Source organism: Salvia hispanica, chromosome 4, assembly GCF_023119035.1.
Source record: "Salvia hispanica cultivar TCC Black 2014 chromosome 4, UniMelb_Shisp_WGS_1.0, whole genome shotgun sequence".
NCBI lineage: Eukaryota > Viridiplantae > Streptophyta > Magnoliopsida > Lamiales > Lamiaceae > Salvia > Salvia hispanica.
The window spans coordinates 18,868,079-18,882,177 of NC_062968.1; the positions used below are offsets into that span (position 1 = coordinate 18,868,079).

Sequence of the window (14,099 nt, forward strand, 5' to 3'; positions counted from 1 at the left end):
TGATTAATCATTAATATTGAAGTCTCCTTCTAATACGTCACAATTAACTCCTTAAAACAAAAGGCTCAAGCCCTCACTCTAGAATTCCTTCTCTCGAATGCAAATTATCTAGGTGTTGTTCATTCTTTTATCAATCCTAATTAGGTATCTCTCGATTACTCAAAACTAGTTAACAAATCTAATTGGTAGCTAAGCAATTGAATTGAAAAAGCACAAGAACGGAACAAAGAAATCACAAGAGCAAAGGTAATCAAAAGTCCTTGAATTATTCAAAAGCATTCATTGTAGTCTTCACCAAAACTCTACAAATGATTTAGCTACTCATATCCAAAGCAAATTCACAAGAGAAATCCATAGAAAGAGATTTGAACATAGTAGAACTAATAAAAATACTCCCAAGGGTGAATTGAATGGGCAAATCATCTTCGTCTTCAAACTTGTTGATGAATCGGACTCTTTGTCGCTTCAATCTGCTCTTCGAAGGTGGAAACTGCTTCTGGGGCGTGTGGAAAGTGTGCTGGAGTCGAACCCTAGGTCCTATTTATACCCGGGGCGAAAATAGAAACAATTCAGCAGTTACGAGCAATTCGCCCGGCCGGGCGATTTTTGAGTAACAAAACACCCGGTCGGGCGTTCTTCTTAACACACGGCTCGGGTAAAACGCCCGGCCCGAGCGGTTTTCCATGGGAAAACGCCCGGTCACAGAGGATATGCCCGGTTTGGGAGGCCAAACGCCCGGGCTTTAGTATAAAAACGCCCGACCAGTTGCAGTAAAATGCCCGGCCTCCTGCTTTGGTACCAATTTCGTCCGTTTCCACCTGTTGTGACTATAAAAACTCGACAAACTCATCAAAACACTAAAATAAGGGATCATAGATGAAAACTCAAGTAAAGTGCTACAAAATACTCAATTATGCACTTTCAAACATCCTACACACTTGCTAAACTACGAGTTTATCACTATCTTCGATTCTTTGGAGAATCATCAAGGTAAAATAGCTAAACCGTAGAAAAGCATGTTTTAGGTTTTAATTAATTTAAAGTATGATTTATTTGAGTTATGAGCATGATATATGTGATAATTACGCGAATAGAATTTATCTAAATAATCTACTAAATAAATCAGGATTATTATGTAATCGATTTATGAGAGCGCTTCCGCTACCAACCCCTTCATCTTAAGCACTCCCTAATTTGACCATAACATAGTTCTTTTAGTAAATAGCGAATCTAGTCCCTTTCATTTGACTATAGTATTAAGGTAGATTTATTTAATTGGAAAGATCTTCCAATATAACTACTCCCCAAATCCCAATCTTATTTCAATTGATCTTTGCTTTCGAACATAGATATTAAGAAACAAGAAAGGTTATAAACTTATAATGAAGCTAGAGAGAGAATGTAACTTTTATAGAGGATGTATTTATCTAAAAATAGGAGGAAGAAATATAAATTAATAAAGTAAGAGATATAAAATATGTGGCGCAATGACATGGGGTGTAAATAATGAGTTATGTTAGAAATACTTATTAGGTATTGAATTTCTATATTAGGTAATTGCGTGTTGAATTGAGATATCTTATCAAAATGTGAGAGAGAAAAAAAAGGTTATTATGTAAATAGTTACTCCCTCCGTTTCACCATAGTTAAAGCGAAATTTTTCGGTACGGAGTTTTAGAAAGGAATATTGAGTGTTAAATAAATAGATAAAAAAGTAAAAGAGAGGAGAAGGTAGAGAGAATAAAGTATAAAGTGAATAAAGTAGAGAGAATAAAGTACTAGAGAGTAAAGTAAGAAAGAGAAAAAGGTTACCATATATAGAAATGACTCAACTATGAAGAAACTTCTCGAAATGAAAAAATGACTCAACTATATGAAGAAACGGAGGGAGTATAAATTTATGAATTTAATTTATACAACACAAAAGTTATAGTTAATGAAATTTGGAATAAGTAGCTTGATCACAGCCCATTAGCAGAAGAAGATAAACATAACCAAAGATTAGGGCCCGGTAGAGGAGAAGTGGGCTACCTTGGCTGCCCAAGATAAAAAGTACATGCCATGAAATTTTGGTATTCTTTTATTTAAGTAAATTATTTTATAAATAAGAATTGATTTTATAAATAAAATCATTTTCTTATAAAAATAATCAGAAATGTCACTTCCAACCCGGAAATCCCATTAATCGATGTAACAATAAAGTTTAACACGTATTTCACGGTTCCAATTTCAAACTAGAATTGCGATTCTGAACCTACAATTAACCACTCACAGGGCCAACGGACACTATTATTGGTCCTGGAGAACTGCCGGGAAACGCCAGCCGCCAACCCCACTGCGGACCTTGGCCCAATTCCTATAAGAGAGTGGGAGCAATGTACCTCTTTCTCATGGGTTTGAATTATTGGGCCTTATTTTGATTTTATCAGTATTAATTTTATTAATTATAAAGTGTAGCCCACCCCACTTATATTTGCTACTCCCTATAAAGTTAAAGAACTTCAATAAACAGGCAGAAGAACAAAAACTATGTTAACCATCTTCCTATATGAAATATTTATTATTTTCAATATTATTCTATTTCTATTCTGCATTGATATTGAATTTACGGATCATGTAACAAAAATTTCTTCATCCCGATAGTTTTGCTTCTTAAACAAATTAGTAGAATTTTCACCTCTTTCTTGTATTTTCTTTTGACACTCTTTATTTTAAGTTCATATATTAGAGTATAATCTGTTTAAATTCTACAGTAAATTATTTATGTAAATATTATATTTATCATCTGATATCTCCTATCATTAATTTTTAAGTGAACTACAAAATTAGTCTCTGGACTATGCGTTTATCTCGCCAATGAACCATGGACTTTAAAAATATCCCCAGACAACTCTGGACTAAGCGTTTATCTCGAAAATGGTCCATTTTCATTGTTTCGTGACGAAAATACCCTTTTGGGAGGTTTTGGAGAGTTTGTGCAATTTGGTCTTTTTACATTTTAAATTTGATATTATTTTAGTGATGTACTAAATCTGATATTATTTCAAAATTATTAGTCTTCTTCCCTTTTGTCATCCTTCACTTTGTTTCTTTATTTCAATATTAGATTTAATTTTTAAAATTAAATTTTAATTTTTAAATATCAATAAATATTTTTAATTATTAAAATTACTATTAAATAAAAAATTAATAGTGTTAATCAATATTTGATGGTGTCTAATATTTAATCAATAAGGTACGACGACACCTTAGTTTTAATCATAAATAGATCATATAACACGATTTATTCCGAAATAAATATGCATCTAATGTAAGACTAATATAATTTTCGTTTATTAATTTGAAAACAATCAAAATTAACTAGAAAATTTCAACAAAAATTCTCCTATATCAAATTTTTAGTAGTATCAAATTTTTAGTCAACTTCATAATATTTTTAGTCAAATTCTCCTATACATTAGATGCATATTTATTTCAGAATAAATCGTGTTATATGATCTATTTATGATTAAAACTATTAAATATTGATTAAAACTAAGGCGTCATCGTACCTTATTGATTAAATATTAGACACTATTAAATATTGATTAAAACTATTAATTTTTTATTTAATAGTAATTTTAATAATTAAAAAAAATTATTGATATTTAAAAATCAAAATTTAAAATTTAATTTTATAAAATTAAATCTAATATTGAAATAAAGAAACAAAGTGAAGGATGGAAAAAGGGAAGAAGAATGATAATTTTGAAATAATATCAAATTTAGTACATCACTGAAATAATATCAGATTTAAAATGTAAAAAGACCAAATTGCTCAAACCCCCCAAAACCCTCCAAAAGGGTATTTTCGTCATGAAACAGTGAAAAAGGATCATTTTCGAGATAAACGCTTAGTCCAAGATTGTCTGGGGATATTTTTAAAGTCCAAAGTTTATTGGCGAGATAAACGACTATTTTTGTAGTTCATTCTTAATTTTTTTATCCGTCACTGACTTCTAGTACTAGGGTACGTATTCAACATGGAGTCATTAGAAGAAGTTATATTAGTACTCCACCTCACAGTACTTTATAGTGCAGAATTTTTATTTTCGGTTAAAAGAAAAGAACACGACATAGTAATTCAAACGAATTAATAGAACATTTACTTTCTAAAAAGTTATTTAAAATATAAGCATAATTCGCAGAAATAGGTATAATTAGCTCACAGTACTTTTATGTCTTATTGTCTATCTAAACGTGTACATATTCTTTTTTTTGGTTAAAAGAACATATTAATAGATCATTTATCTTTTTAAAAGTATTTTTTATTATCTATTCGAAAGTTGCAAAATCAGATGTCATTCTAATTCCAATTTTCATATATTTAGTTTTTCATTTCCTCTGATTATTCCCTTCACTACATTGAGGCTAATTAAATGAATCTCATATTGACACCTAATTTCCACTTTTCCAACCAAAGTTAATTAAAAATTTTCCACTTAGTGCTGACTTGTATAAGATTCACAATTTAATAGTATAAATGTATTATTATTAGGTTGCACATGCTAAAATCCCACAATTAATTAATCATGTTTTTCACGAAAAAGTAAATCTTTTTGGTTTAAAATTGCAAATTGTCAATGTAATGTGACTGACAAAATGAAGCATATAACCGAAAGACAACCACTTTGCATTAGTTTTTTTTGCAAAAGCTACATTAATTAATAAACATACTAGTAATTATCAAATTAAGTGATCCAGTTAGGAGCTTATTAGGGCTTCATGAGCATAAATCCAAACAAACAAACAATTAATTATTTTCCTAAGTGGAGGCTAATGCTAATGCTGCCACCATTAATTAACTAATTAATTATCTTGTATATAAAAAAACATATACATAGGTGCATGAACAAATTTTCCACAGAGAAATGGCCGCCATTAGATGATCACCATGAACATAGTGGCAATGCCACTCACAAATTTCTCCAACCTTATGTTAATCTCTTGCTATAAATAGAAGCAACTAAACCTCTCCATAATCATCAACATTTCTCTTTATCTTTTTCTCATTATAATCAAGCAATGGACCAACTTAATCTCTTATGCGTAATCTTCATCTTGTTTGGTCATGGCCTCATCCATGCTCGACCCGCGGATTATGGCTATGGTGGTGGGTACGACAAACCTACAGACGGCCCCCTCAGCTTCGACTTCTACGACAAATCATGTCCCAATTTGGGAAGGATAGTTGGGTGGGGCGTTTGGGCAGCATTCAAGAATGACACAAGAATAGCGGCCTCTCTCCTTCGTCTCCACTTCCACGATTGTTTCGTTGATGTAACTTTCTCTTTTCTAACCTTATGTAAACATACATAAAAATTTGGATTTTAATCAGACTAATTTGTTGATCATTGTATAGGGATGTGAAGGCTCAGTGCTTCTTGATGACACTAAAGATTTCAAGGGAGAGAAGAATGCTTTCCCTAACCGGAATTCGGCTAGAGGTTTTGAACTCATCGACAACATAAAGGCGGATGTCGAAAAAGCTTGCCCTTCAGTCGTGTCGTGTGTCGATATATTAGCTATCGCGGCTAGAGAAGCTGTTGTTTTGGTAACGATACTTCATCTCGTATTTTATTCGGCCTACTTAGATATATGCATGGGCAGAAGCAGAAAAGAATGTTGGTAGAGACTCCATTGACGTGACAATAATCCAACTCATTATCCTAACATAAAACTTGAAATATGTTTATATAAGACAAATTTTACATTTTAATTTCCTTTCTATTCCTTATTTTAAAATATCTTATTCTTCTTTAAGGATTAGAAAGAGGAAGAAGATATTTTTGACAATTTGAACTTCACTAGGGCAGTGTGAGCTAAAGATAGTTCTCACAATTTTGACAAATTTAACTAAAGATAAATTGTAAAAAAAAATAGTGTGGTAAAGAAATAGTGCATATAAAAAAAAAGAAATAATGTGGAAATTAAGCCCCTTAAATTTCTCACTACCACTTATGTCCGCCTAAGGATACATGAGAATAAATATAATTATAGCCAGTTTGATAAGGTAGATAACTCATCTATCTTGAAGTTATCTGACCTAAAATATATGCTCAGAATTGTTTCTGATGGTTGCTTTTTATGGTTTACGAGCAGTCGGGTGGCCCGTTTTGGTCCGTTGCTCTAGGGAGGCTGGATGGGCTTACAGCAAGTGAGAAATCAGCAAATGAGCAGTTGCCTTCACCATTTGAGCCTCTTGTAAACATCACTGCAAAATTTGTGGCAAAGGGACTTGATGCCAAGGACATGGTAGTGCTATCAGGTATGTACTATATTTCTATGTGACATATTTACGTGCCCAATTCAGTGAAAAGGTTATAATATCAAAAGGACACTTTACTAAAACCCTAAATTCAATGTCACGTTTAGGTGCTCACACAATTGGATTTGCTCAATGCTTCACATTCAAGAGGAGACTATTCAACTTCAAAGGTTCCGGCAAAGCTGATCCATCTCTTGACACTCCATTTCTCTCCAATCTGCAAACATCTTGCCCTAATTCGGACGCATCGAACTCCAAACTCGTCCCTCTCGACGCCCAAACCATAGCCAGATTCGACAACAATTATTACAAGAACATTGTCAACAACTCCGGCCTCCTTGAGTCCGACACAGCGCTCATCACAGACCCTAAAACTGCAGCCATGGTCAAGGCCTACAGCGCCGATCCTTACCTCTTTGCGAAGGATTTTGCCGCCTCCATGATGAAGCTCGGAAAGATCGGTGTTCTAACCGGACAGGCTGGACAAGTTAGGAAGAAATGTGGCTTGCTCAACTAGTTTTATTAGATCCAATTAAATAATATGGTTATTGCATGCATCCATGTGTGTGTAGTGAAATAGGATTCTGTTTATTTTCTATGTTAGTTTTGTGAGAAAACTAACATGGCATTGTGCATGTGAGTTAATGTATATAAATAATCAAAGCTACCAAGGAATATAGTTGCATACATATTACATATATATGAGAATGTGAGTGTTACTGCAACACTACTCTGCCTAACAAATAAAATCACTGTATTCACAATGATATTAAAAATGAAATTGTACGGAATTTTCACTCAAGATTCGGACTTAGGTGGTGCAGTAATCAAATAAAGAGATACATCCACAGTGACGGAACCAGGAATTTAAATAAGCCGGGGCTACAAATTTTAAAAATTATAACAATAGTAAATTATTTAATTTCATAAATAACAACATTACAATTTTAAAAGGTACTTAAATAATACTCCTTCCGTCAGCACTCATTTTGAAAAAATGATACTGTAATAAATAATTAAAGTAGAGAAAAAGTAAAATAACAGAGATAATAATATAGATGAACTCTTTTATATATCATTCTCTCTCTTACTGTACTTTATCTTCACTTTAACTATTTATTACTCCCTCCGTCCAAAAAAAATAGAGTACAATTACCATTTTTGGCCGTTCACAAAAAATAGAGCACATTCATTTATGAAAAGTATTCAACAAATAATAACCTACACATCATTCCACTAACACTACCTATCACTTACTTTTTCTCCTTCTTTCTTACTTTTTTTCCTTCTCTCTTACTTGACCAATTTGACATTAAAATCCGTGTCATACACAAATACACTAATTGCTCTATTTTTTATGGACGAAGGGAGTATATTTTTTCTAAAATGAGTGCTCAAATGAAACGCCCCTACTACAAGGAGTAATTTTCTTAAACGAATTGTAGTAAAAAAAGCTTTTTACCATCAATTTTATATGCTCTATGCCTCTATCCATCAATGAAAAATCTGTTTAAATAAGTTTCACAAATACTCTTTATCTTAGTGAATTTAAGAATGTTTGGAACTAAGCTTTTTTTTCCATTATTTGGAGTAATTACGTAGTTTGTGATGATTTGATTTTAATTATTAAGGATGGAATTATATTACGATGAAAGTATTTAATACAATGGAGTATTGGACTACATATATAGTAGTATATGTTAGGGAGAATAAAATAAATAAATGCTCCTATTCAGCATCAAAATAGGGTAAATATAGTAATTTATCACTAATTTTTATTCCATTTGACACGTCAAATATTGTTCCTTCTTCCAATGCTAGAGATATATACCAAAAAAAAAAAAGAGAGAGAGAGAAAACAGATCTTCTGTTCATTTTCTTCCCCACGACGCCTCGCCATCCTCTTTCTTCATTCCTCTTTTCGCATAATTCTCTCGGCCTCTTCTCCACTTCGCCGCCCAAATCTTGTGTTCTCCATCTTAACTCTACTTTCAATTTTAGAAAATCGGGCGGCGGGATTCGCTGGCCCTTGGGGCGGAGACTGGTAGGAGGATGACTATGTAATGGGGAGTCTGGGTCTGGGGCTTGTCCCCACGTAGTTCCGTCGCTGACATCCACTGTAGATTTTAATTTGTAATTGAAAGGCTCAAAATAGTTCTAAAAAATATTACTCCCTCTGTCCTGGATAACACTTTGACCGTGCACGAGTTTCAAGAAATGTAATGAAAAGTAAATTGAAAAAGTTAGTAGAATGTGAGACCTACTTTTATATATTAGTTTTGTAATAAAATGTGAGTAGAAATGAGTTAGTGGAATATAAGATCCACTACCAAAAATGGTAAAAGTGAAATGGAACAAATTATATAGGACGGATTAAAATGAATGAGACAAATTATTTGGGACAGAGAGAGTTCTACCCATGATTCTATAAATGATCCCTATTCAGTTCTTAGTAATCCAATAGCACAAATTGAAACTAAATGGAACTTTACTCTGATCAAAAAAGTGATCTATGAGTTGTGGAAAAGTAAGGGATGGAAAATTATAAAAGGCGTATGAGACCCGACTAAGACACGTCCCATTGTTGATATATATAAACACTGTTACAACTCTTACTTTCCGGAACCAACTGCGCTGACCTTGTGGGCCAGTAGTATATATAAACATGGTTACACATATCGATGAGTATAAATATTGAGAATGGATTTTATGTTTGTGTTGCCTTGGTTTAATATCGTTAATTTCCTTCAATTAATGTTACATCTTTTTTAATGTTTCTTTCAAAATTTGCATAAATTATATTAGCTACATCAACAAATAAATACTCCTACATTATTTGAAAATCTTAATTATATCACCAACATTTTATAATCCCACATCCGAACAAAATTTTAAAAACAGGTAACTCGATTCTTCAAAACTTATTTTCAAATCTATTTCGCTCTTATATACATAGAGTATCGTGAAAATCATAATACAAGAGTTACAATATAATTGGATTCCTTCACTTAAATTAAAATATGGGGTATTTTCGACTTAACAACTAATGAATTCGAAGTGTGTGTGCATGTGTTTTATCAGTACATAGATTGCACGCCGCTAGATAGATACAAATTTAGCACTATTATTATAGTACTACTATTAATAAATATATTTAATTTGTACGCAAAACACGTACAAAAATCACATGCATCAATTAAAATAAGAGAAAAATAATTTATAAAATTATGAATTGTAGTACTAAAATAAAAGAAGAGGGATTCAAAATCAGTTATCAAAGATGTCCGTACGTTGACCACCCCGGGAAAATAATCAACACTGTTTGGGTGTGTGCATTATTTATAGATACACATGTAATTTTGGTAATACCAATTACTACCAAATTTAATTAGAGGAAAAGAATAATACAGGAAAGCACAAGAGTTCAATAGATAAGCGACAAGAAGAAGAAGTTGGTATAATTCATTCAGCAGAAGAACTCACTTATAAACTATCAAGACAAAAGCTGTTTTTCTCGGAATATTGATTGATTTTGACCAAACCTTTGTACTATCCATTGAAATTCAAGATTTTCTGTCCTTCCTAAATTAAATATCACATTCTGCTGCGTCAATATATGTGTAGCATCTACATATATGCAGACTATACAGTTACACCATCGAATAATCAAGATTAAATATGGACCAAGCAATACAAAACTAAGGGCATGCACGAGAGATTTGGGTGATTTTAAATAATTACAATAATACATCACAATAAGAGAGAGCCATTTTGGTTAAATTCAATTTGACAATGACTTTGCAAGAAATGAACATTTTGATTATTATTAATTAATATATCTTAAAGCTAAGTTTAATTTGATGCAAAAACGACGGGTCGAAAATCACCACTCACTAAACTGATGATCATTGATAACCTACTGACGGGGTTTTGTCGATAATCTATTAGTATTACATATAATTACAAAAAATCTAAATTATCAACAGTTTTTTCGTAGTTCGTCGATAAAATCTAAATCGGGTTTTATTATCGATGCTATTCTCATTAATCAATTTCATCTAAACTCTAACCCTTTTCTTTGCTGCTCACCACCCATCTCTTTCCGGACCTCACACGTTATCGTTCTCCTCCGTCTCTTCATTCCTCTCCTGCTCAGCCCGGGTCGTCTCCCCTTTCTACCATGCCACCATTACTCCAGAGAAAACGATTTTTGACTTTATTGTTGCTCTCCTCCAAACCAAAACCCTATCCTAACTCAAACCCTAGGTGCAATTTTGTCATGTAAATTAATTAGTGTATGCTAGAAAAATAAATCAAGTTATTGTTAAAGCTTTCTAATTCTAAGCATAAAATCTATTATGACTTGTGCTAGTCCTATATAAATAGTATGTGCTAAAAAAGCAAATCAAGTTATTAATAAAAATTATTAGTATGATTTATTATAATTATTGATAATTTCGCACGATTTCTTACCATCTCACACCAAATTTTACCACGGACTAGCTAACATTGAATTTGATTGAAGAAATTCAAAATTTAAAGCATAAACTATGAAGCCGAGACATAATCATTGCATGATTTACATTGCCCCAACGGCTAGCTTCAAGGATACCATACACTGAATAATACTGCTATCAAAGTTTAATTTACTAATAAACTAAAAAAGACATACAAAAAAGTTGTCGAGACAAGCACCCCATTTTGCATCAGCTATATAAGGATTAGTTACACATTATTAAAACACTATTTAACTCAATTTACACAACACTCTTTTCAGGATAATGCTAATCTTTATGCAACCTTTTTTCCAACAAATTCTCAGTTTGTGAACCTTTAAATCAAGAAAGCAAAAGTATGACCATTTTAGCGTATGAAACAACACTCATTACTTCCCAAGTAACACAAGAAATTTCATTGAAACAAACTTGCTGCTCAAACAAAAAAATTCGTGATTTTTAAGTACTCGTCGTGGATCGATATATCAAAATGTTTATCGACTGAAGTTAGTCAGAGCCCAAGTTTTGATTTCATGAATTGAGAAGTTCAATGTTCACGAAATAGTTTAATTTGGGATTTACATAACTGCAACAAATTCAAAAGGTTTAAGAAGTTATATTGCAGTTACAAAAATGTGATGATTTGATTTGTAATTAATCCTAAATCAACCAAAAGCTCTCTACTTATACTAATATTCTAAATGTACTCGATTTGTGACTGGAGACACAAAAGAATAATTGGAACCCAAAATTATAAGGTCTAAAAATTCTATTTTGTGGACCATGAAATATCAAGAAAGCATATCCTACAATAGTAGATCGGAATGATATGACATAATCACACATTGCCATTTTACATTTTTGGACAGAAATCAAAGTCCAAAAACTAACATCAATAAACCCCATAACCAAATTAAGAATTTTACTGTGGTCCCAAATAAAGAATTACTACAAAAGATAAAATAAAAAATTATTAGGATGTAAACACAACATAGTCTGCTGCCAGCTGCTACTGCATATCTATTCTCTAGTCCCTTTACTACACATCTCATTCTTAATCCTACATTTTTCTTGAATTTTTCCATGCAAAAACAGACACCTTTTCTCATCTCACAAATTGATTTTTTAAAACTATATGATTGTCTCATCTGAGAAACCATTTGGTCTTTAAAGAAACAACAATAAAGGGAAAAAAACACTTCTTTTCCTACCTGTTTTCACACTTGAATTTGTGAGGGTTTATATTTTTGAAAAAAATGGAAAGAAGAGAGAGAGAGAAAGGGAGAATTTAAAGTACCTGTAAACAGACAGTAGTACATCTCTCCCACTCTTTTTAACTTCAACATTCTTGAGAAAACTAATGTTTCACAACGTTTGATGCCTCATTTCCTCCTCCAAACTTTTATCTAATCCCAAAGATTACACCTTTCTTTTTTTTCAGTTCTTTTTCACTCAGGAATATCCTCAAACACTTCATCTTCAACAAACCGAGATTTCCAAAAATGACAACTTCCGCTCCCGTATTGGACCCTTTACAGTCTCCGCCGCCGCCGATGCAGATGCAGATGGGGCAGCAGGAATACACCGCGCATTCGGGTCACGGGTCGGTGGGGCCCGTAATCGGAGTTCTGGCGGTTATAACGATTCTCGGCGCCATCGCAATCATGATTGGGCGGCTGTGTTCGGGGCGGGGCATAATGGGCCACGCCCAGTACGATTTCGAGAGATGGGTCGAGACCAAATGCGCCTCCTGCATTGATGGCCGGGTCGACCCGCCTCCGCCCCGGGTCGTCGTTGAGCACCGCGTCAGCACTTCGTCGGGAGACGGCGCCAGGGCCGCCGCGACGGAAGAGAGTAATGAGAGCCATCATCATCATCAACAACAACAACAACAACAACAACATGAGTAGAGATTGAATCAAAATCTTGCAAATTGAAAAATCCAAGGTTTTCACTGTAAACTGTTTCTCTATTGGGGAAAAGGAATTTTATTTTTTTATTGGCTTATATATTATGTCAACATTCACATTCTATTATTGGCACCAATTAATTTATATTTGTGATTAAAAAAAACACTTTAATTGGTGAGGACCAGTTTCGTAATCCAATTGAAAGAATAACAATTTTGAGAAAATGTACACATTCCTCTAGAAATGTTTTGATTGTGAAGGAAATAAATGGGGAATTGTTGCAAACGAATTTAACAGTGTAGTTGTAGTACTACGATGTATTTGTGCCAAGCTCATTTTTGCTTTGCTACAGTAGCATGCTTTAATGATTTTTGTACTGTCACTGACCCCCTTTAATTACAAGTTAGTTCGAAACTTTAATTCCCTTTTTGTTTTGTTTCTTTTTTCAAAAATGCCATAAAAAATATAAATAATAAAGTGTATTTATTTAATACTCCTAACAAATTAAAAAGGGTCAAGTGAAGGAGCTGGTATTTGTTCCAACTTTTTTGATAATAAGAATTTAAAAGTAGAGGTGATGGATGGCTAATGGCTTCATTGGCAAAGAATGAATTTTTTCAAGCAATAATGTCACTCTTTTTAGAAAGTGGGTGGCGCACTTTCATTTTCTTTCTTATGTCCCACTTTTTTCCCACCCAAAAAACTAATTACTCTAATTTTTTTAATACTATTTTGCACTACCCGAATAAGTACAAATTTTAGTTTTCAATTTTAACGTAAGAATATAATTTCGTACATATAAGTATGGTGGCCCGTCACGTGAGAGGCACGAGAGGAGGCATGGAGATTCCTCTGATTGGTTTGACTTTGACCATGTGAATTTGCAGCTTTTGTCGAGGAATATGCAGCGACCGGCAGCGGCGAGGCGCACCAACAGCTGCTCGCCACCGTCTTATGCGCGGCGGCGTCGATCCCAACAACCGCTTCCTCACCGCTTTCTCCTATTGGGAGTCGACTTTATAGGAACAATGTTAACAATGCCGCCACGTGTCTCTCTCTTCTCTGTGTACCCATTATCAATGGGGGAATAATCCTTTTTATTCTTTTTTAAATATTTTTGTGCAAACCAACTATATCTATGGACTATTTCCTCTAGAGAGGAAAAGCATATCTATGAATTCCAAGTGAGCTCAAGCTGCTATAATATCAGAATTTCTAACAAAAAAGTAATAGTAGTAGTAAAGTTTTTTAGTAGTACTACTGCTTAAAATGAATCACAATACCAACGTATATTTGCAAAATATTACTCCCTTCGTCCCAAGGAAGATGACCCATTTCTTGGACGACACGAGATTTTATGCAACTTTATTTTGTGTGTTGAGAGGA

General features: G+C 33.2%; 2 protein-coding genes across 2 annotated transcripts; both read left to right on the forward strand.

The window, feature by feature from the left end:
* Nucleotides 1-5,043: 5,043 nt before the first annotated feature.
* Nucleotides 5,044-6,999, forward strand: LOC125220054 (peroxidase 10). Its single transcript, XM_048122174.1, has 4 exons — nucleotides 5,044-5,319; nucleotides 5,402-5,593; nucleotides 6,142-6,307; nucleotides 6,415-6,999. Exons 1-4 carry the CDS (start codon nucleotides 5,065-5,067, stop codon nucleotides 6,822-6,824), a joined length of 1,023 nt encoding a protein of 340 aa, XP_047978131.1. The 5' UTR covers nucleotides 5,044-5,064; the 3' UTR covers nucleotides 6,825-6,999.
* Nucleotides 7,000-12,305: 5,306 nt separating this feature from the next.
* On the forward strand, nucleotides 12,306-12,713 carry LOC125220558. Its single transcript, XM_048122720.1, has one exon. It carries the CDS (start codon nucleotides 12,306-12,308, stop codon nucleotides 12,711-12,713), a length of 408 nt encoding a protein of 135 aa, XP_047978677.1.
* The last annotated feature ends 1,386 nt before the right edge of the window (nucleotides 12,714-14,099 follow it).